The sequence below is a fragment of the Oncorhynchus gorbuscha genome, linkage group LG04 (genome assembly GCF_021184085.1).
Source record: "Oncorhynchus gorbuscha isolate QuinsamMale2020 ecotype Even-year linkage group LG04, OgorEven_v1.0, whole genome shotgun sequence".
In the NCBI taxonomy this organism is placed as follows: Eukaryota; Metazoa; Chordata; class Actinopteri; order Salmoniformes; family Salmonidae; genus Oncorhynchus; species Oncorhynchus gorbuscha.
Genome location: NC_060176.1, coordinates 59,537,337 through 59,560,404, shown reverse-complemented (window position 1 = coordinate 59,560,404; position 23,068 = coordinate 59,537,337). Strand labels below are relative to the sequence as shown.

Sequence of the window (23,068 nt, the reverse complement as noted above, 5' to 3'; positions counted from 1 at the left end):
ATAAGAGCGTCTGCTAAATGACTTAAATGTAAATGTAAATATTAATCTCTGCACACACAGTACAGAAGGCTGTTAAAACAACATGATCTGAGGCAGCTTGTCTTATCAACTATAATAAAATCTACTAAACACGTGTATGTGACCAATACAATTTGATTTGATTTAATAATACCACTTGAATAATATCACTTTAATGTTTACATATCTTGCATTACTCATCTCTTATGTATATACTGTATTTTATACCATCTATTCCATCTTGCCTGTCTCACAGTCATTGCTCATTAATATATTTATATGTATATATTCTTATTCCATTCCTTTACTTAGATGTGTGTGTATTATGTATTTGTTGTGTAATTGTTAAAGTACTTGTTAGATATTGCTGCACTATCAGAATTAGAAGCACAAGCATTTCGCTACACTCGCAATAACATCCGCTAACCATGTGTATGTGACTAATACAAGTTGATCATTTGACTTAATCTAGCTATTGGCCTCATAGTAATCTTCTTGGTAAGGGTTTGTAATGTCACCATGGTTTGGCATACAGCATACAGATGGGAAACAGAGGAATTTGTTAGCAGCATGGTTGTTGATATGGTTTCTCCCACGGGTGTGTGTTTATTTCTCTCTCACAGATAAACTGATATGTTGGTGTGTGTATTTGTCTTTCACAGATGAGCTGATATGTTGATGTGTGTATTTCTCTCTCACAGATGAGCTGAAATTTTGATGTGTGTATTTCTCTCTCACAGATGAGCTGATATTTTGATGTGTATTTCTCTCTCACAGATGAACTGATATGTTGATGTGTGTATTTCTCTCTCACAGATGAACTGATATTTTGATGTGCGTATTTCTCTCTCACAAATGAACTGATATGTTGATGTGTGTATTTCTCTCTCACAGATGAGCTGATATGTTGATGTGTGTATTTCTCTCTCACAGATGAGCTGATATGTTGATGTGTGTATTTCTCTCTCACAGATGAGCTGATATGTTGATGTGTGTATTTCTCTCTCACAGATGAGCTGATATGTTGATGTGTGTATTTCTCCCTCACAGATGAGCTGATATGTTGATGTGTGTATTTCTCTCTCACAGATGAGCTGATATGTTGATGTGTGTATTTCTCTCTCACAGATGAGCTGATATGTTGATGTGTGTATTTCTCTCTCACAGATGAGCTGATATGTTGATGTGTGTATTTCTCTCTCACAGATGAGCTGATATGTTGATGTGTGTATTTCTCCCTCACAGATGAGCTGATATGTTGATGTGTGTATTTCTCTCTCACAGATGAGCTGATATGTTGATGTGTGTATTTCTCTCTCACAGATGAGCTGATATGTTGATGTGTGTATTTCTCTCTCACAGATGAGCTGATATGTTGATGTGTGTATTTCTCCCTCACAGATGAGCTGATATGTTGATGTGTGTATTTCTCCCTCACAGATGAGCTGATATTTTGATGTGTGTATTTCTCCCTCACAGATGAGCTGATATTTTGATGTGTGTATTTCTCTCTCACAGATGAGCTGATATTTTGATGTGTGTATTTCTCCCTCACAGATGAGCTGATATGTTGATGTGTGTATTTCTCCCTCACAGATGAGCTGATATTTTGATGTGTGTATTTCTCCCTCACAGATGAGCTGATATGTTGATGTGTGTATTTCTCTCTCACAGATGAGCTGATATGTTGATGTGTGTATTTCTCCCTCACAGATGAGCTGATATTTTGATGTGTGTATTTCTCCCTCACAGATGAGCTGATATGTTGATGTGTGTATTTCTCTCTCACAGGTGAGCTGATATGTTGATGTGTGTATTTCTCTCTCACAGATGAGCTGATATGTCGATGTGTGTATTTCTCCTTCACAGATGAGCTGATATGTTGATGTGTGTATTTCTCCCTCACAGATGAGCTGATATTTTGATGTGTGTATTTCTCCCTCACAGATGAGCTGATATGTTGATGTGTGTATTTCTCCCTCACAGATGAGCTGATATGTTGATGTGTGTATTTCTCTCTCACAGATGAACTGATATTTTGACATGTGAAATGCAGCATGTTTCTGTGGTCATGAAGGCTATTTTACATCTGAACACTTCACTATTCAGGAATTGTTTACAAACACAAAGAACAATGTTTGTGCAGAAGAACAATTGCCCTGTCAATGCATTGCTGTTTGGGCCATAAATTTTTTTTTTTTCACAATTTGAGGTAGGCTATATGATCACACTGGTAATACATCCATTGTTGTTTTACTTGTGAGGCACAGCTGAGTGAGCATACATTTAAATAATCTGCTTTTTATTTGTATTTTACTGGGCTGATGGAGCCTGCATCTGATGGTCAGTCTCAGCGGAGGGAGAGAGCAGCAGACTGAGGGTCCGCCTCTCAACATCCCTCCGTTCTCCCTTTCCTCCACTGACACTGACCAAAAAGGGACACGGTCTTCCACCTGATGACAAAACTCACGTCGCACTGCATTATTTCTGTCTCATAAACACATTAATTTGGTTACTCCTATGAACAGAGAAAGTGAAATATTCCTCGATGTTAAAAACACCCAAGCCACTAATAATAACAACAACGCAAGCCAATAGATACACTTTCCTGTTCATTCATAACAGCCAATTACCTGTATGCTTGATCCGACTGTGTTCGGAGGCGCCGTATGGATGGTGTGACGCAATAGCCTCCGGAGGCACGCAGAGAACAATTTGAGCTCTGTACCGTGTCGCTGTGCGGCTCTCAGTTGTTGTAACAATGCAGAGTGCTCCATATACAGGGGCAAGAACAAGTATGTGAACCCTTTGGAATTACCTGGATTTCTGCATAAGTGTGACATAGAATTTGATCTGATCTTTATCTAAGTCACAACAATAGACAAACATAGTTTGCTTAAACTAATAACACAAATAATTGTATTTTTCTTGTCTATATTGAATGCATCATTTAAACATTCACAGTGTGGTTGGAAAAGGCATGTGAACCCCTGGGCTAATGACTTCTTCAAAAGCTAATTGAAGTCAGCAGTCAACTAACCTGGAGTCGAATCAATGAGACGAGATTGGAGTTTTTGGTTACAGCTGCACTGCCCCTTAAAAAACACTCACAAAATATGAGTTTGCTATTCACAAGAAGCATTGTCTGATCTGAACCATGCCTCAAACAAAATAGATCTCAGAAGACATACGATTAATTGCTGCCTTGCATAAAGCTAGAAAGGGTTACAAAAATATCTCTTAAAGTCAGTCCACGGTAAGACAAATTGTCTATAAATTGTCAAATTTCAGCACTGTTGCTACTCTCCCTAGGAGTATCCGTCCTGCAAAGATGACTGCAAGAGCACAGTGCAGAATGCTCAATGAGTTTAAGATGAATCCTAGAGTGTCAGCTAAAGACTTACAGAAATCTCTGGAAGATGCTAATATCTCTGCTGACGAGTCTACGATACGTAAAACACTAAACAAGAATGGTGATCATTGGAGGACAACATGGAAGAAGCCACTGCTGTCCAAAAAAACATTGCTGCACATCTGAAGTTTGCAAAAGAGCACCTGGATGTTCCACAGCGCTACTGGCAAAATATTACGTGGACAGATTAAACTAAAGTTGTGTTGTTTGGAAGGAACACACAACACTATGTGAGGAGAAAAAAGGCACAGCACACCAACATCAAAACCTCATCCCAACTGTAAAGTATGGTGGAGGGAGCGTCATGGTTTGGTACTGCTTTGCTGCCTCGGGGCCTGGACAGCTTGCTATCATCGGTGGGAAAATTAATTCCCAAGATTATCAAGACATTTTGCAGAAGAATGTAAGGCTATTTGTTAGCCAATTGAAGCTCAACAGAAGTTAGGTGATGCAACAGGACAACGACCCAAATGACAGAAGTAAATCATCAGAATGGCTTGAAGAGAAGAAAATACGCCTTCTGGAGTGGCCCAGTCAGTCCTGACCTCAACACGATTGAGATGCTGTGGCAGGACCTCAAGAGAGTGGTTCACACCAGACATCCCAAGAATATTGTGTAACTGAAACGGTTTTATAAAGAGGAATGGTCCAAAATTCCTCCTGACCGTTGTGCAGGTCTGATCCGCAACTACAGAAAACGTTTGGTTGAGGTTATTGCTGCCAAAGGAGGGTCAACCTGTTAATAAATATTTTTCCCATCCTGCACTGTTTACACAGTGTGTTCATTAAATACATGAACCTTTATAATTGTGTGTTATTACTTTAAGCAGACTGTTTGTCTATTGTTGTCACTTAGATGAAGATCAGATAAAGTTTTATGACCAATTTATGCAGAACTTCAGGTAATTCGAAGGGGTTCACATATGTTTTCTTCCCACTGTAGCTCCGCGTTGTCATGATTGGTTGACGGTAGGTGAGGGCGGGAAGTCCTGTATAAACTCACTTCCTTGACAACAGCTCTGCGCTGCTCGGTGAAGTGCTAGAAGTATGAATGCCCTGACGTCTGCAGAGGCCGTATCATCATATATGCTGCACGGATAAAGGCAGACGTCAGAGTGACCAGGCAGCGCCTTTCACTGCTGCAGTGCTGACAGAAAATAGGAAGAACAGGAATTTTATGGCTTATAAAAGTGTTGAATACAAAGTGTTGACAGTGCTGAGTAAGAAGTTAAACATGAGTTTACTCATAAAAACAGCAGCTCTTTGCTTTCTTTTATGCCTGATACATTACTGCCGACACCGTAATCTGAGCCATCCGATTGGCCAGCAGTAGGCCTAAAGTGCACTTGATATGCTCTCTGCGCCTGCCGGGAAGGTAGAGTTTACCTTCAGACACATGAAATAGTTAGAAATGGCAACAGTTTGCCTGCCCTGGTGGACAGGGCAGCTTAATCGGGTGCACCTAAGGTTTTATTTATGTTTTTTTTAAACTGAAATGTTTGTCGATCGACGAGAAATGCCTTGGAGATCGACCAGTTGATCGCGATTGACTGATGTTCAAACTTGTGATTATTTATGTGGGCTGTTATGTCTTCTGTGCGGCTGTTTGGGGAGCTGCGCGGTAATCTGCGCCTCCGCCTGCAGTTTAGAGGGAAAGTTGGTCGCAGCTAATTCCGTTACCATGGAATTTCCCATGAACAGTCATCTGACTAAGAACACAGGAGCAGGACGGTGCCCCTCTTTGAAAGGTCAGTGTTTGCTGCTTGGTGGAGAGACAGAGAAAGAGAATCCATTCCTCAGCCCTGGTCTAATTAGCCACCCAGAACAGTGTCCACCCAGCCTCGATCCAGCCTCAGCCCAGATCCAGCCACTGTCTTTGTCTGGTTACACAAATGGTCGGCTGGATGGCTGGCTCCTCTCTGATAGTCTTTTAACAGTAGGGCAGATTCAGTTATTCCGCACATGTGCCTAATTACCCTCTGAGCCTTAGTCTAAATACATTATTCACAAGGCTTCCTTGAATCCACCCTGAAGAATTAATATAATACATTTTTATGACCTCCCCATTTGCAAAGCTTCAAATACACAATTTATTTTGTGGCACAGATATACCCGGCGTCATTGTCTTCATTTGCTCTTTGTCATTTTATATAGTTATTAGTCAAGCCAAAGTTTATGGAAGATTGATAACTAGTCGGCCTGCCCATTGCAAATTACATCCAAACATTGTGAGAAGACTGGGAATTCCAGCTATTGTCTGGTTTGCCTGTTCACTATGGTGTTTTTCAGACAATCTACAAGCATTACAAATCATTCAGTGAAATGAATAATCAGAGTATTGGGTGTAGCTAGAACATCTCACTCTGCCAATCTCTCTGGTGTTGCTAGCCTCAGCTTGGCAGAGATGGAGCTAGTGGATGTTGTGCATTCAGAGCATACAGTGTCTCTTATTGTTATGATTATCACTCAGCATTAACGATGCAGCAGCACCTCTGTTTGGTTTTCAGTTGGTCTCACTTCATATACATGTACACTTGGACCTGTGTCCTTCAGAAAGCCAACCTACACCAGCTCTGAGTTGAAGGGATCGATATACGTGTATTGAAATACCAATGCAAACGTGCTTGTACAGGAAAGATTGGAATTGACTTGATTGAATTGATGCAGTTTGAAACACCAATGTTTTTTGATGAGAGAGAATTGAAATGAATGGAAGTACAACCGGACTTCTGCAGAACACAGTGGTGTCACATGTCTCTTTAAAGTGTGCCCTCTCTGCACTCAGATGGCCATTTCTCCTGTCTTATGTGTTATGATCTAGGGCAGGGGTATTCAATTCTTACCTTACGAGGTCCGAAGCCTGCTGGTTTTCTGTTCTACTTGATAATGAATTGCACCCACCTGGTGTCCCAGGTCTAAATCAGTCCCTGGTTAGAGGGGTAGAATTAAAAAACATTGCGGAACTGGCTTCGAGGTCCAGAGTTTAGTTTGAGAGCTCTAGGGTGTGATATCTCTCTGTTTGTGTGTGTGTGTGTACGCGTTTGTGCCTCTGTGCTGGTATGTGAGTGTCTTTACAGTTCACATGTGTCCTCTATACCAACATGTCTGACCTTCATAAGTAAAACACCAGAAGATTCCAGGACAACACCGTGCACTGTCAATAGCCATTTAAAGACACACTGTACTTAAAGTTCATCTGTCGTGCATGAGCGGCGAAGGATTCTTAGATCCTTGCAAAACAACACTGCCTTTGCTTTGCCTGCCGCTGCAGTTAAAGTGAACTGCACATCACAAAAGAGAGAAGTTCTTCAGTTGACACTCCAAATTGCATCTGCGGCACCCTCATGGCTGTTGATTGAATCTAATTACGTTTTCCTCCTCTGCAATGAATGAATGTTTTTAATCTCCCCCTGACACACTTAGTGGGAAGAAGGGCGGGGGGGATGCCATGAGTGTCTAGAGTGGGAATACAAATGCTAATCTTATTTGCATTCGGTGTCAGTGGAAACATTACTTGGTTAAATATGCTATTTTTTCCATCTGTTTCTCTTCCCACCAACTACATCTAATGCATTGCAGTAAGATCTGGCATTTGTGTTTTTATGTAAACTGCCATGGAAATGTTGGTTTATGTTGGCATGTTGTTCCTTTAGTCATCCCACTGGGCACAGGCATCAGATCAATGTCTATTCCACATTGGTTCTACGTCATTTCATTTCAATAATGTGGACGCAACGTTGATTCAACCAGTGCGTGCCCAGTGGGATGCTTCCTAGGACAGATGAGCAAACCACCAGTGGATGAATAATGCAGAACCTATGGCTGAAACACGTCTGCTCTGTTGAGTACAGCAGCAGCTTACTCTACTGGCATAATCAGGAGCTCCTTTCCTCTGAGGTCTAAACACTGTTCTCTATCTGCTCTCTCTTCCCTCTCTGTCCAGGAGCATGAGCTTCAAGATGTTCTCAAGGAGAAAAAGCACTTGAGTCACCACTTGTTCAACAATAGCAAAAAAGCAGTCCAGAATGAGCAGGTAGGTACTGTAGGAGAGAAAGCCACACCACAGATGGTTGCCATGGTGCTGTAATGGCAGCGTAGTTTGAGAGCTCCTGTAAACATTGTACATATTTAGCTGATTTAAGTGTTTTGAAATGATTTATTTAATTATTTGTTTGATAACTCATTGAATTTTGATTTAATATATTTAGTTGCCTTGACCAACAGAGTAGCAGAATTTATGGCAGATGGATTTGTTTGGTTTGCTAAACTAGCTCTATAGCTAACTGTCCACTGCATTCAAGTGATGCACAGCACCACCTCATAGTATGAGGGTGCATTTATATACTGGACTGATGTTTGGTGAGCTTTTAATCAAATCAAATCTAATTTTATTTGTCACATACACATGGTTAGCAGATGTTAATGTGAGTGTAGCGAAATGCTTGTGCTTCTAGTTCCGACAATGCAGTAATAACCAACAAGTAATCTAGCTAACAATTCCAAAACTACTACCTTATAGACACAAGTGTAAGGGGATAAGAATATGTACATAAAGATATATGAGTGAGTGATGGTACAGAGCGGCATAGGCAAAATACAGTAGATGGTATTGAGTGCAGTATATACATATGAGATGAGTATGTAAACAAAGTGGCATAGTTAAAGTGGCTAGTGATACATGTATTACATAAAGTTGCAGTAGATGATATAGAGTACAGTATATACATATACATATGAGATGAATAATGTAGGGTATGTAAACATTATATTAGGTAGCATTGTTTAAAGTGGCTAGTGATATATTTTACATTTCCCATCAATTCCCATTATTAAAGTGGCTGGAGTTGAGTCAGTGTGTTGGAAGCTCCCACTCAATGTTAGTGGTGGCTGTTTAACAGTCTGATGGCCTTGAGATAGAAGCTGTTTTTCAGTCTCTCGGTCCCAGCTTTGATGCACCTGTACTGACCTCACCTTCTGGATGATAGCGGGGTGAACAGGCAGTGGCTCGGGTGGTTGTTGTCCTTGATGATCTTTATGGCCTTCCTGTGACATCGGGTGGTGTAGGTGTCCTGGAGGGCAGGTAGTTTGCCTCCGGTGATGCGTTGTGCAGACCTCACTACCATCTGGAGAGCCTTACGGTTGTGGGCGGAGCAGTTGCCGTACCAGGCGGTGATACAGCCCGACAGGATGCTCTCGATTGTGCATCTGTAGAAGTTTGTGAGTGCTTTTGGTGACAAGCCGAATTTCTTCAGCCTCCTGAGGTTGAAGAGGCGCTGCTGCGCCTTCTTCACGATGCTGTCTGTGTGGGTGGACCAATTCAGTTTGTCTGTGATGTGTACGCCGAGGAACGTAAAACTTACTACCCTCTCCACTACTGTCCCATCAATGTGGATAGGGGGGTGTTCCCTCTGCTGTTTCCTGAAGTCCACAATCATCTCCTTAGTTTTGTTGACGTTGAGTGTGAGGTTATTTTTCCTGACACCACACTCCGAGGGCCCTCACCTCCTCCCTGTAGGCCATCTCGTCGATGTTGGTAATCAAGCCTACCACTGTTGTGTCGTCCGCAAACTTGATGATTGAGTTGGAGGCGTGCATGGCCACACAGTCGTGGGTGAACAGGGAGTACAGGGGAGGGCTCAGAACGCACCCTTGTGGGGCCCCAGTGTTGAGGATCAGCGGGGTGGAAATGTTGTTGCCTACCCTCACCACCTGGGGGCGGCCCGTCAGGAAGTCCCGTACCCAGTTGCACAAGGCGGGGTCCAGCGCATTAGCATCAGCATCAGAAGAAGAATCATCACCCAAGTTGGTGCTACACATTGCTAGTAGAGGAGTCGTACAGTTGCTACAGAGCGCTGAGGACTGCAAACAACATCAGGACCAGCAAGCTTAACTCAAGCACCACCATCATCATCAAACCTGTCCTTCCTTTGTACCATCCAACTGGGCTGCCAGCAGAAAGACCTTAACCAAGAGCAGGCACCATCTGAACCTGTCAAGACTAGAGACATCACCAAGAGCAGGCACCATTTGAAACTGTCAAGAGTAGAGACATCACCAAGAGCAGGCATCACCTGCACCTGTCAAGAGTAGAGACATCACCAAGAGCAGGCATCACCTGAACCTGTCAAGAGTAGAGACATCACCAAGAGCAGGCATCACCTGAACCTGTCAAGAGTAGAGATATCACCAAGAGCAGGCACCATCTGAACCTGTCAAGAGTAGAGACCTCACCAAGAGCAGGCACCATCTGAACCTGTCAAGAGTAGAGACCTCACCAAGAGCAGGCACCATCTGAACCTGTCAAGAGTAGAGACCTCACCAAGAGCAGGCACCATCTGAACCTGTCAAGACTAGACTTCAATCTACACTTTTTTCACCTTTTTTCTTTTTGTCTGTTTACTGCAATTCTGCTTTTAGCTGTGAATGTGTACAAGACAGTCTAACTAATAATAAAAAGACAATAACTAACCCAATATAAACCACAGCCTGTCGTTTCCAATGGAGCAAATTAATCCTAGTGGGCAGAGCACAGCATGAGCTAGTGAGATCATATTTACTGTGTTCTGCATATATTTGTATATTTCCATTAGGGAACACTTACTCTGTGACTTGCGCATGTGCAATAACTCAATCCGCCCTTGCACTCCTTCCAAACAACACCATTTTTTTTACTTTAGCGAAGGGTAAAGTCTACAAAACTTAGTCCACTCTGTTCTTAACATTCTAGTTTTGGGAACAGAAAACTATATTGAGGTCAAATGTTGAATCTTCTTTCACTGCCGGCCACTCGTCTTCCTCTCATCACCATATTTGGTAGTGAGGGGAAATGCCAACCGGATGCTTTAGATTTATACATTCAGTGAAATATCTGTCTCTTTGTTCTATCTGTGACTACAATGTGCTGCTATGATTTATGACTACACAATGAAACCTCCGCACACCGTCTCAGTGGTTCACTCCATTCCACTCTCTGGGACTGGGACTAAATCAGGGTTCCCCAGCTGGCGACCCCCGCGGGTGCTTTTATTTGGCCCCCAAGTTTTCTGTAGCCCCCCCCATTTATTTATTTGTCTGTTCTTTTCTTTCATTAATGGAAAGACCAGGAAATCAGCTCCAAGTCCTTTTAATTTAAGAAATCTATTCACAAGTAGAGAGACATGACGTGATCATATATACAGTTGAAGTTGGAAGTTTACATACACTTAGGTTGGAGTCATTAAAACTTGTTTTTCAACCACTCCACAAATTTCTTCTTAACAAACTATAGTTTTGGCAAGTCGGTTAGTACATTTACTTGGTGCATGACACAAGTAATTTTTCCAACAATTGTTTACAGACAGATTATTTAACTTATAGTTCACTGTATCACAATTATAGTGGGTGAGAAGTTTACATACACTAAGTTGACTGAGCCTTTAAACAGATTGGAAAATCACAGAAAATGATGTCATGGCTTTAGAAGCTTCTGATAGGCTAATTGACATCATTTGGGTCAATTGGAGGTGTAGCTGTGGATGTATATCAAGCCCTACCTTCAAAGTCCATGCCTCTGCTTGACATCATAGGAAAATCTAAAGAAATCAGCCATGACCTCAGAAAATAAATTGTAGACAACCACAAGTCTGGTTCATCCTTGGGAGCAATTTCCAAACACCTGAAGGTACCACGTTCATCTGTACAAACAATAGTACACAAGTATAAACACCATGGGACCACGCAGCCATCATACCACTCAGGAAGGAGATGCTTTCTGTCTCCTAGAGATGAATGTACTGCGAAAAGTGCAACTCAATCCCAGAACAATAGCAAATGACCTTGTAAAGATGCTGGAGGAAACAGGTACAAAAGTATCTATATCATCAGTAAAACGAGTCCTATATCGACATAACCTGAAAGGCCGCTCAGCAAGGAAGAAGCCACTGCTCCAAAATTGCCATAAAAAAACAGACTACGGTTTAAAACTAAACATGGGGACAAAGATCATACTTTTTGAAGAAATGTCCTCTGGTCTGATGAAACAAAAATAGAACTGTTTGGCCATAATGACCATCGTTATGTTTGGAGGAAAAAGGGGGTGGCCTGCAAGGCAAAGAACACCATCCCAACCATGAAGCATGGGGGTGGCAGCATCATGTTGTGGGGGTGCTTTGCTGCAGGAGGCACTGGTGCACTTCACAAAATAGATGGTTTCTTGAGGGAGGAAAATTATGTGGATATATTGAAGCAACATCTCAACGTCATCTCAATGTCTTCCAAATGGGCAATGACCCCAAGCATACTTCCAAAGTTGTGGCAAAATGGTTTAATGACAACAAAGTCAAGGTATTGGGGTGGCCATCACAAAGCCCTGACCTCAATTCTATAGAAAATGTGTGGGTAGAACTGAAAAAGCGTGTGCGAGCAAGGAGGCCTACAAACCTGACTCAGTTACACCAGCTCTGTAAGGAGTAATGGGCCGAAATCCACCCAACCAATGGGCCGAAATCCACCCAACCTATTGTGGGAAGCTTGTGGAAGGCTATCCGAAACGTTTGACCCAAGTTAAACAATTTAAAGGCAATGCTACCAAGTACTAATTGAGTGTATGTAAACTTTTGACCCACTGGGAATGTGATGAAAGAAATAAAACTGAAATAAATCATTCTCTCTACGATTATTCTGACATTTCACATTCTTAAAATAAAGTGGTGATACTAACTGACCTAAAACAGGGAATTTTTACTAGGATTAAATGTCAGGAATTGTGAAAACCTGAGTTTAAATGTATTTTTGCCATTAACCATCTGAATGATCCAGAGGAGGAATGGGAGAAGGTCATGTGATCTGATGAGACAAAAATAGAGCTTTTTGGTCTAAACTCCACTTGCCGTGTTTGAAGGAAGAAGAAGGATAAGTACAACCCCAAGAACACCATCCCAACCGTGAAGCATGGAGGTGAAAATATCATTCTTTAGGAAGGCTTTTCTGCAAAGGGGACAGGACGACTGCACCGTATTGAGGGGAGGATGGATTGGGCCATGTATCGCGAGATCCTGGCCAACAACCTCCTTCCCTCAGTAAGAGCATTGAAGATGGGTCGTGGCTGGGTCTTCCAGCATGACAACGACCTGAAACACACAGCCAGGACAACTAAGGAGTGGCTCTGTAAGAAGCATCTCAAGGTCCTGGAGTGGCCTAGCCAGTCTCCAGACTTGAACCCAATAGAACATCTTTGGAGGTAGCTGAATGTCCGTATTGACCAGCGACAGCCCCGAAACCTGAAGGATCTGGAGAAGGTCTGTGTGGAGGAGTGGGCCAAAGTCCCTGCTGCAGTGTGTGCAAACCTGGTCAAGAACTACAGGAAACGTATGACCTCTGTAATTGCAAACAAAGGTTTCTGTACCAAATATAAAGTTCTGCTTTTCTGATGTATCAAATACTTATGTCATGCAATAAAATGCAAATTAATTACTTAAAAATCATACAATGTGATTTTTTTTTTTGATTTTTGTTTTAGATTCCGTCTCTCACAGTTGAAGTGTACCTATGATAAAAATGACAGACCTCTACATGCTTTAAGTAGGAAAACCTGCAAAATCGGCAGTGTATCAAATACTTGTTCTCCTCACTGTATGTTCTGGTCCCATGACCATCCGCTCTAGACAAAGTTGATGATCCCTGGACTAAATGATCAGGGGTTTTCATAATAAAAGGCGGTGGGCTTGGGCTCTGTCTTTACACTTCCTGTCTTATCAGAGGGCTGTTTGCATCACAGTGGCATGCTGCCAGAACTGCCCTGGCCTCTCTCGCTCTCCTGTTTATAAATGAATGTGTTTATTTTCCATAAGCGTAGTGCTGATGTTGAAGCTGCTAGTGTCTCCAGTCTTATCTGTAACATGGCTAGAACCCTGAGCCTCTGATAGTATTAGAGCACTTCCTGTGAGCTCCTCACACCTCAGACCTTCCTTCCTGCCCAGCTGATAACACCAAGACAGGGGTCCTCTGTATCAATCATCGTAAGTCCTCTGTATCGACACTAAGGCAATTTCCTGGAGGAGTTGATTGTCGGGTAGCTGTTGGGTGCGGAGGGAGTTGTGGAGGGAGATGCTGGTTATTAATGTCTTATCAGGACACTAGGCTGTCCTGACAAGACAGCCATCCGTCAGAGTTATCACTGAGGCGGATATGAGGGGAGCACTCTGCAGGGTGCATGGGCGGATATTAGACCTTCCATCGCCTCACCTGCACCTTTGTGTTCCTTATCATCATCTCTACTGAGAAGGGGCGGAGCATGGTAATATAATGGCACCTCCGATCTGCTATCCCACTATACGGTTCAGTCCTATCTGGCCAACTTAGCTGAGACACAACAATGCCTTTCATCCTTCTACAGACACAACCCCCATCCCCCACCACTGTGTGGAGATGGACCAATGACTCTGAAGTAGTTCTGTGTGTTGTTGTTGGTGTTACAGCCTCCTTCCTCTCTGTGTGATTCATAGTATAAATGATGTGATTACATGGCAGCCATCCTATTTCTAATTGTATTTTACAGTAGCAGTAGCTATAGTAGTGCATTACAAAATACAACTTCATTCACTTAACTCTGTTCAGGTTTCCTTTTTGAATAAGAACGAAAAATTACAAATGTATACAGTAGTTGATCCCAGACCCAGTTCCATTACTCCACCATTATTATACTGTAGCTGTCATTATCCAGTCAGTCAGCCAGTCAGTCAGCCAGCCAGCCATTCAGAAAAATGTTCTGTGTAATTGCGGGCTATTCTTTGAGTGCTGAAATCAGTCGTTTTTGTTAAACACCTGTGTTGTGTTGTGCTCTGTGTGTGCAGGTGAAGTCAGAGTATGAGCAGCTCAAAGAGACCCTCGGTGCTGTGACTCAGGAGAGAGATTCAGCCCTGCGGGAGAAGACCCAGCTCCAAGGCAAACTGGAGAACCTAGAGCAGGTGCTAAAGGTGAGAGTCTGGAGACACACTGTAGATAACCTTATTTTATCTCTACTGTATCTCTACTGTATCTCTACTGCATCTCTACTGCATCTCTACTGCATCTCTACTGCATCTCTACTGTATGTCTGTGATTAATAAGAATCATAGCCCTAGCTCAGGTTGTTTAACACAGCCTGACCCTATGCCAGCCTCTACCCTTCCCTCACCCCTTCTCTATCTTTCTCTCTCTCCCTCTCCTCTCTCTCTCTCATATATAATATCCCTGACCTGTCTGTTGCCTTCCAGTGCCGATGTGGGGAGAAGCTTGACCAGAAGCTGTGAAAGACTAGGAAGCTTGGAGCAGTCTGTCCTCCCCACGCTTACCCCTCCATCCCCTACCCCTCCATCCCCTACCACCTACCCCTCCATCCCCTACCACCTACCCCTCACCCCTAATACCTACCACTCACCCCTACCACCTATCCCTCCATCCCCTACCACCTACCCCTCACCCCTACCACCTACCCCTCACCCCTACCACCTACCCCTCACCCCTACCACCTACCCCTCACCCCTACCACCTACCCCTCACCCCTAACACCTACCACTCACCCCTACCACCTATACCTCCATCCGCTACCCCTCAGCCCTACCACCTACCCCTCACCCCTACCACCTACCCCTCCATCCCCTACCCCTCACCCCTACCACCTACCCCTCACCCCTACCACCTATCCCTCCATCCCTCCATCCCCTACCACCTACCCCTCCATCCCCTACCCCTCACCCCAACCACCTACCCCTCACCCCTACCACCTATCCCTCCATCCCCTACCCCTCACCCCCACCACCTACCCCTCCATCCCCTACCCCTCACCCCTACCACCTACCCCTCCATCCCCTACCCCTCTATCCCCTACCCCTCCATCCCCTACCCCTCACCCCTACCACCTACCCCTCCATCCCCTACCCCTCTATCCCCTTCCCCTCCATCCCCTACCCCTCACCCCTACCACCTACCCCTCCATCCCCTACCCCTCCATCCCCTTCCCCATCCTACCACCTACCCCTCCATCCCCTACCCCTCACCCCTACCACCTACCCCTCCATCCCCTACCCCTCTATCCCCTACCCCTCCATCCCCTTCCCCACCCCTACCACCTACCCCTCCATCCCCTACCCCTCACCCCTACCACCTACCCCTCCATCCCCTACCCCTCCATCCCCTTCCCCATCCTACCACCTACCCCTCTATCCCCTACCCCTCACCCCTACCACCTACCCCTCCATCCCCTACCCCTCCATCCCCTTCCCCATCCTACCACCTACCCCTCCATCCCCTACCCCTCACCCCTCACCCCCTACCCCTCACCCCTACCCCTCTATCCCCTACCCCTCCATCCCCTTCCCCATCCTACCACCTACCCCTCCATCCCCTACCCCTCCATCCCCTCACCCCTACCACCTACCCATCAATTCCCTACCACTCCATCTCCTTCCCCTCCACCCCCCCTCTCCCGCTAGATTGATTAGGTATCACTGCTATGTGCCTTTGTATGGGGAGCAGGCCACTCTAGCCCCATTTTGAATGCTTTTCTTCACCCCACTGGCCATGCTAGCTCTCCCTATTTGTCTGGGCTGCTTTCCTATGACACGAAAGGCCACCTGGCTAGGACCAGTCCAGTATGAATGAGCACCTGGCTCGAACCAGTCCAGTATGAATGGGCACCTGGCTAGGACCAGTCCAGTATGAATGGCCACCTGGCTAAGACCAGTCCAGTATGAATGGGCACCTGGCTCGAACCAGTCCAGTATGAATGGGCACCTGGCTCGGACCAGCCCAGTACGAATGGGCACCTGGCTCGAACCAGCCCAGTACGAATGGGCACATGGCTAAGACCAGTCCAGTATGAATGGACACCTGGCTAGGACCATCCTGTACGAATGGGCACCTGGCTAAGACCAGTCCAGTACGAATGGACACCTGGCTAAGACCAGTCCAGTACGAATGGGCACCTGGCTAAGACCAGTCCAGTACAAATGGACACCTGGCTAGGACCATCCTGTACGAATGGGCACCTGGCTAAGACCAGTCCAGTACGAATGGGCACCTGGCTAAGACCAGTCCAGTACAAATGGACACCTGGCTAGGACCATCCTGTACGAATGGGCACCTGGCTAAGACCAGTCCAGTACGAATGGGCATCTGGCTAGGACCATCCTGTACGAATGGGCACCTGGCTAAGACCAGTCCAGTACGAATGGACAGCTGGCTAAGACCAGTCCAGTACGAATGGGCACCTGGCTAAGACCAGTCCAGTACGAATGGACACCTGGCTAGGACCATCCTGTACGAATGGGCACCTGGCTAAGACCAGTCCAGTACGAATGGGCATCTGGCTAGGACCATCCTGTACGAATGGGCACCTGGCTAAGACCAGTCCAGTACGAATGGGCACCTGGCTAAGACCAGTCCAGTACGAATGGACACCTGGCTAGGACCATCCTGTACGAATGGGCACCTGTCTAAGACCAGTCCAGTACGAATGGACACCTGTCTAGGACCATCCTGTACGAATGGGCACCTGTCTAAGACCAGTCCAGTACGAATGGACACCTGGCTAGGACCATCCTGTACGAATGGGTACCTGGCTAGGACCAGTCCAGTACGAATGGGCACCTGGCTAAGACCAGTCCAGTACGAATGGACACCTGGCTAGGACCATCCTGTACGAATGGGCACCTGGCTAGGACCATCCTGTACGAATGGGTACCTGGCTAGGACCAGTCCAGTACGAATGGGCACCTGGCTTGGACCATCCTGTACGAATGGGCACCTGGCTAGGACCATCCTGTACGAATGGTCACCTGGCTTGGACCATCCTGTACGAATGGACACCTGGCTAGGACCATCCTGTACGAATGGGCACCTGGCTAGTACTAGTCCAGGAGGAGTGGGCACCTGGCTAGGACCAGTCCAGTACGAATGGGCACCTGGCTAGGACCATCCTGTACGAATGGGCACCTGGCTAGGACCATCCTGTACGAATGAGCACCTGGCTAGGACCATCCTGTACGAATGGGCACCTGGCTAAGACCAGTCCAGGAGGAATGGGCACCTGGCTTGGATCAGTCCAGGAGGAATGGGCACCTGGCATGGACCATCCTGTACGAATGGGCACCTGGCTTGGACCAATCCAGCACGCTGTGGAATGTGATTGTGCATGATGAGGCGTCTATGAGTTCAGTGAATATGTGGAAGGGGTGGGAGAGGGGAGAGCTGGGGATCACTGTTCATGATGACAATATCACACACAGGCTTGATGACATGAAATAACCCAGGGGATAGATGTGTATTGGACGGCATGAAAATGTAATGAATATGTTTTCTGATTGTTACCATTTAAACGAAAGCAATAAGATGACTAGATGGCACTTTGACATAATGGTTGAGGAAGGCCGTGCATTTAGCCTTTATTTAGTATGGCTTCTTTTGTTAATGATGACCACGGACAAGTGAGCACGCCTTGGAGTTTGCGCACCCTTTTCATGTAACTTAAAACCCTGTATTGATCATGCAAATACATCATTGCTTAGGACAGCTCTTCTGTAGTGACATCACGCACAGGTATTGTTTCCCAAAGGGTGCAGCAAACTGAGAACAGTTGATTGATGATTGGTTGATCATGCACAGCAAAGCTTCTCCAGCTCTCATCCAAACATGTTTAAACATTCCTTCTAGTATGGATTCTGACGTTAAGATCCAGGCTTTGGGGGGGGGGGGGATCTCTCTCATTTAGATCATCTGATACAAACTGTAAATTGACATTGGTCGTTGACATTGGTCACATGGGTGTTTTGACATAACTTCTGCCTAAAGTTTGGAAGACTTGGCGGTCCAATAACTGTGATCAAGCTCAGTATTTGTAACATATAAGCCAGGAGTTTGTTGAGGACAGATGACTGGAGACTTGTGGTAGCCTGATGTCATGAGTTTTTACTTCTACTAACAGCAGCCCTCTCTATGCCCCAAACCACCTTCCTTCTGTCTCCCACCTCCCCCCGCCCTCTGAGGACAGCATATGCGTGAGGCTGCAGAGCGGAGGCAGCAGCTAGAGTTGGAGCATGAACAAGCCTTGGCTGTACTCAATGCAAAGCAGCAGGAGATTGACCTTCTGCAGCAGGTAAGGTCACCATGTCAGCGCTAGCTGCACAGGGAGGGCTGCCACTCTTGTTAGCCCAGACCAGTGCTGGGTCAGAGGTCAAAGAGCTTTGTGTTGAGCACTGCTACAGCTTCGCCGTATCCTCTTAAATCCTTCAGCTGTCTGTCTGTCTGTCTGTCTGCCAGCCCCCCAGGCTGTGGGGCGAGAGAGAGAGTGCTGGAACCAAGTAACTCAGTAACTCAGTAACAAGCTCTTACCCTGCTACAGGGAGCAGTTTAGCACAAAAAAAACTTTAAAGTTGGATCAGACTTGATGTTTTTGTTGGCTTGCTAAAAGGCTGGTCCGGATGATTTGACATAGTCCCTGCCTCCTCTGAGGAGAGAAGCTGATGTCAAGCAACACCTCATCTGGAATCATCAGCCTCTCTCTCTCTCTCTCTCTCTCTCTCTTTCTCTCTCTCTCTCTCTCTCTCTCTGTCTCTCTGTCTCTCTGTCTCTCTGTCTCTCTGTCTCTCTGTCTCTCTCTCTCTCTCTCTCTGTCTCTCTCTCTCTCTGTCTCTCTGTCTCTCTGTCTCTCTCTCGCTCTGTCTCTCTGTCTCTCTGTCTCTCTGTCTCTCTGTCTCTCTGTCGCTCTCTCTCTCGCGCTCTCTCGCGCTCTCTCTCTCGCGCTCTCTCGCTCACACACTCTCTCGCTCTGTCTCTCTCTCTGTCTCTCTGTCTCTCTCTCTGTCTCTCTGTCTCTCTCTCTCTGTCTCTCTCTCTCTCTCTCTCTCTCTCTCTCTCTCTCTCTCTCTCTCTCTCTCTCTCGCTCTTTCTCTCTGTCTCTGTCGCTCTCGCTCTCTCCGTTGCGCTCTCTCTCTCCCTCGCGCTCTCTCGCTCACACACACTCTCTCTCTCTCTCTCTCTCTCTCTCTCTCTCTCTCTCTCTCTCTCTCTCTCTCTCTCTCTCTCTCTCTCTCTCGCTCTCTCTCTTGCGCTCTCTCTCTCTCTTGCGCTTTCTCGCTCTCTCTCGTGCTCTCTTGCTCTCTCTCTCGTGCTCTCTTGCTCTCTCTCTCACACTCTCTCTCTCACACACTCTCTCTTGCTCTCTCTCTCTCTTGCTCTCGCGCTCTCTCTCTCTCTCACACTCTCACTCTCTCTCTCTCTCTCTCTCTCTCTCGCTCTCTCTCGCTCTCTCACACTCTCTCTCTCTCACACTCTCTCTTTCTCTCTGTCTCTCTCTGTTTAACTCTCTCTCATTGCCTGTGCTACTTCTTTTAGAGTTGGCCATAAATACGCTCTGTTTTCTCTCATTAGCAAAAGGAGCTCATTACAGCGTTATCGTTCTATAGAGACCCTGGCTGCTTTCTGCGTTCTCTACAATTAATTGCCTCCGAAGTGGATTCATGAAATTGGAAAGTCTGCAGATGTTTTCCTATTCATGTGGAACGTTAGTTTTCTCAACAGATGTTCCCAGTCACATGAAGTAAACTAGCATGCATTATTTTATGTTTATTATACACTACAGTGGGTTTATATCAAACAAAGATGAATCTTCTAGAAGAGACCCTTATTCTAGTTTCAAGAGAGCACTACAGAAGTATATGAAGATACATTATTAATTGTTTGTTTACATTTACATTTACATTTAAGTCATTTAGCAGACGCTCTTATCCAGAGCGACTTACAAATTGGTGCATTCACCTTATGACATCCAGTGGAACAGCCACTTTACAATAGTGCATCTAAATATTTTAAGGGGGGGGGGTGAGAAGGATTACTTTATCCTATCCTAAGTATTCCTTAAAGAGGTGGGGTTTCAGGTGTCTCCGGAAGGTGGTGATTGACTCCGCTGTCCTGGCGTCGTGAGGGAGTTTGTTCCACCATTGGGGAGCCAGAGCAGCGAACAGTTTTGACTGGGCTGAGCGGGAACTGTACTTCCTCAGTGGTAGGGAGACGAGCAGGCCAGAGGTGGATGAACGCAGTGCCCTTATTTGGGTGTAGGGCCTGATCAGAGCCTGGAGGTACTGAGGTGCCGTTCCCCTCACAGCTCCGTAGGCAAGCACCATGGTCTTGTAGCGGATGCGAGCTTCAACTGGAAGCCAGTGGAGAGAGCGGAGGAGCGGGGTGACGTGAGAGAACTTGGGAAGGTTGAACACTAGACGGGCTGCGGCGTTCTGGATGAGTTGTAGGGGTTTAATGGCACAGGCAGGGAGCCCAGCCAACAGCGAGTTGCAGTAATCCAGACGGGAGATGACAAGTGCCTGGATTAGGACCTGCGCCGCTTCCTGTGTGAGGCAGGGTCGTACTCTGCGGATGTTGTAGAGCATGAACCTACAGGAACGTGCCACCGTCTTGATGTTAGTTGAGAACGACAGGGTGTTGTCCAGGATCACACCAAGGTTCTTAGCGCTCTGGGAGGAGGACACAATGGAGTTGTCAACCGTGATGGCGAGATCATGGAACGGGCAGTCCTTCCCCGGGAGGAAGAGCAGCTCCGTCTTGCCGAAGTTCAGCTTGAGGTGGTGATCCGTCATCCACACTGATATGTCTGCCAGACATGCAGAGATGCGATTCGCCACCTGGTCATCAGAAGGGGAAAGGAGAAGATTAATTGTGTGTCGTCTGCATAGCAATGATAGGAGAGACCATGTGAGGTTATGACAGAGCCAAGTGACTTGGTGTATAGCGAGAATAGGAGAGGGCCTAGAACAGAGCCCTGGGGGACACCAGTGGTGAGAGCGCGTGGTGAGGAGACAGATTCTCGCCACGCCACCTGGTAGGAGCGACCTGTCAGGTAGGACGCAATCCAAGCGTGGGCCGCGCCAGAGATGCCCAACTCGGAGAGGGTGGAGAGGAGGATCTGATGGTTCACAGTATCGAAGGCAGCCGATAGGTCTAGAAGGATGAGAGCAGAGGAGAGAGAGTTAGCTTTAGCGGTGCGGAGCGCCTCCGTGATACAGAGAAGAGCAGTCTCAGTTGAATGACTAGTCTTGAAACCTGACTGATTTGGATCAAGCAGGTCATTCTGAGAGAGATAGCGGGAGAGCTGACCAAGGACGGCACGTTCAAGAGTTTTGGAGAGAAAAGAAAGAAGGGATACTGGTCTGTAGTTGTTAACATCGGAGGGATCGAGTGTAGGTTTTTTCAGAAGGGGTGCAACTCTCGCTCTCTTGAAGACGGAAGGGACGTAGCCAGCGGTCAGGGATAAGTTGATGAGCGAGGTGAGGTAAGGGAGAAGGTCTCCATTGTTTTCATAGATGGCCTTCATAACAGCCCAAACAGCATTTTGTTGAGTGTTTTTTTGCATGCTGTCCAGCCAGTTCCCAACGCTCCAGTTGTTGAGGGGTTGGGTTGTATGTGTTTTGAATGTAACACAGATGTTATGTTTTACAGGCTCAGGTTGAGGCTAAGAAGGAGCATGAGGGAGCTGTCCATCTGTTAGAGGTGAGTGTCTGGGCACTGGGGGGGTGACAGGAGGTTGGCCTGCCATGTTGTGTGTGTGTGTGTTTGCTTGTGTGTGTCTGCGTGTGTGTCTGCTTTTGGAGTGTGTGTTTGTGTACAGCTCAGCCTGCCAGTCGGACATGTGTGAGCCCAGGGTCATTTTCTACTGGATCTGTCTGTGAGACCCTGTACACTCTGTTGAAGGTTGTGAATGTGGCATAAAGACTAAGGACAAATGGAATAATAGATTCTTGCCCATGATGACTTGATTTTGATGATTTTTAAAGTCTAAACTGTAACTAGCAGTGCAGAAATAAGAATGGAAGAGTGCTTTTGATATGACACATTAGCTATTGTGTTTTTGTAAATGTGTATTCAGTATATACAAACAGTATTATATCGACATACATCGCTATTGATCATTATATTATTTAAAATGTGTGGTTGTTTATTATTATAATTATTAACAAGTCATTTTGCATGAGTGCCACAGAAAATCTTCTGTTTTGATTTGAAGGTGTGTATGAGTGTTCATATGTGTAATTGTGCTTAATTTCTTTCCTATGTCTTTTTTTCACTGTGTTATTGGTGTGTGTTTTATGCATATACAGAACCACTTGGACAGCATGCAGGTATTTCAGAATTGTTTTTGTTTACTTGATATTTCCATCTCTGCCTGTACAATACAATATACATCAGGCATATATCCCCCTAGTTTTTGGCTCTTTCAAAGTAAATCATGATGGAATGACATTTCAGAATTGGAAGGGCAATGTTTTGGGGATTCAATTGATCGTCACATTTTAAGCATACACCACACCAAAGTGGCAGTCCATCAAGAGGTCATTTTCATAATCAGATTTTGGCGGGAGATATTGCGTTAGATTTACGGTGCATTCGGAAAGTATTCAGACCCCTTGACTTTTTCCACATTTTGTTAGATTACAGCCTTATTCTGAAATGTATTAAATTAAAAACTTCCTCATGAATCTACACAATTTTAGCAAATTTGTAAAAAATAAAATACATAAAGAGCTTATTTACAAGTATTCAGTCCCTTTGCTATGAGACTCGAAATTGAGCTCAGGTGCGTCTGTTTCCATTGATCATCCTTGAGATGTTTCTTCA

At 45.5% G+C, this 23,068-nt stretch overlaps 1 protein-coding gene across 1 annotated transcript in view; it reads left to right on the top strand.

The window, feature by feature from the left end:
- Positions 1-23,068, top strand: part of rimbp2b (RIMS binding protein 2b) — a 154,733-nt gene that overhangs the window by 78,906 nt on the left and 52,759 nt on the right. Inside the window, 5 exon segments of the mRNA XM_046347478.1 lie at positions 7,374-7,463; positions 14,260-14,382; positions 18,435-18,539; positions 21,893-21,943; positions 22,552-22,572. Coding sequence (XP_046203434.1) covers positions 7,374-7,463; positions 14,260-14,382; positions 18,435-18,539; positions 21,893-21,943; positions 22,552-22,572 — 390 coding nt within the window.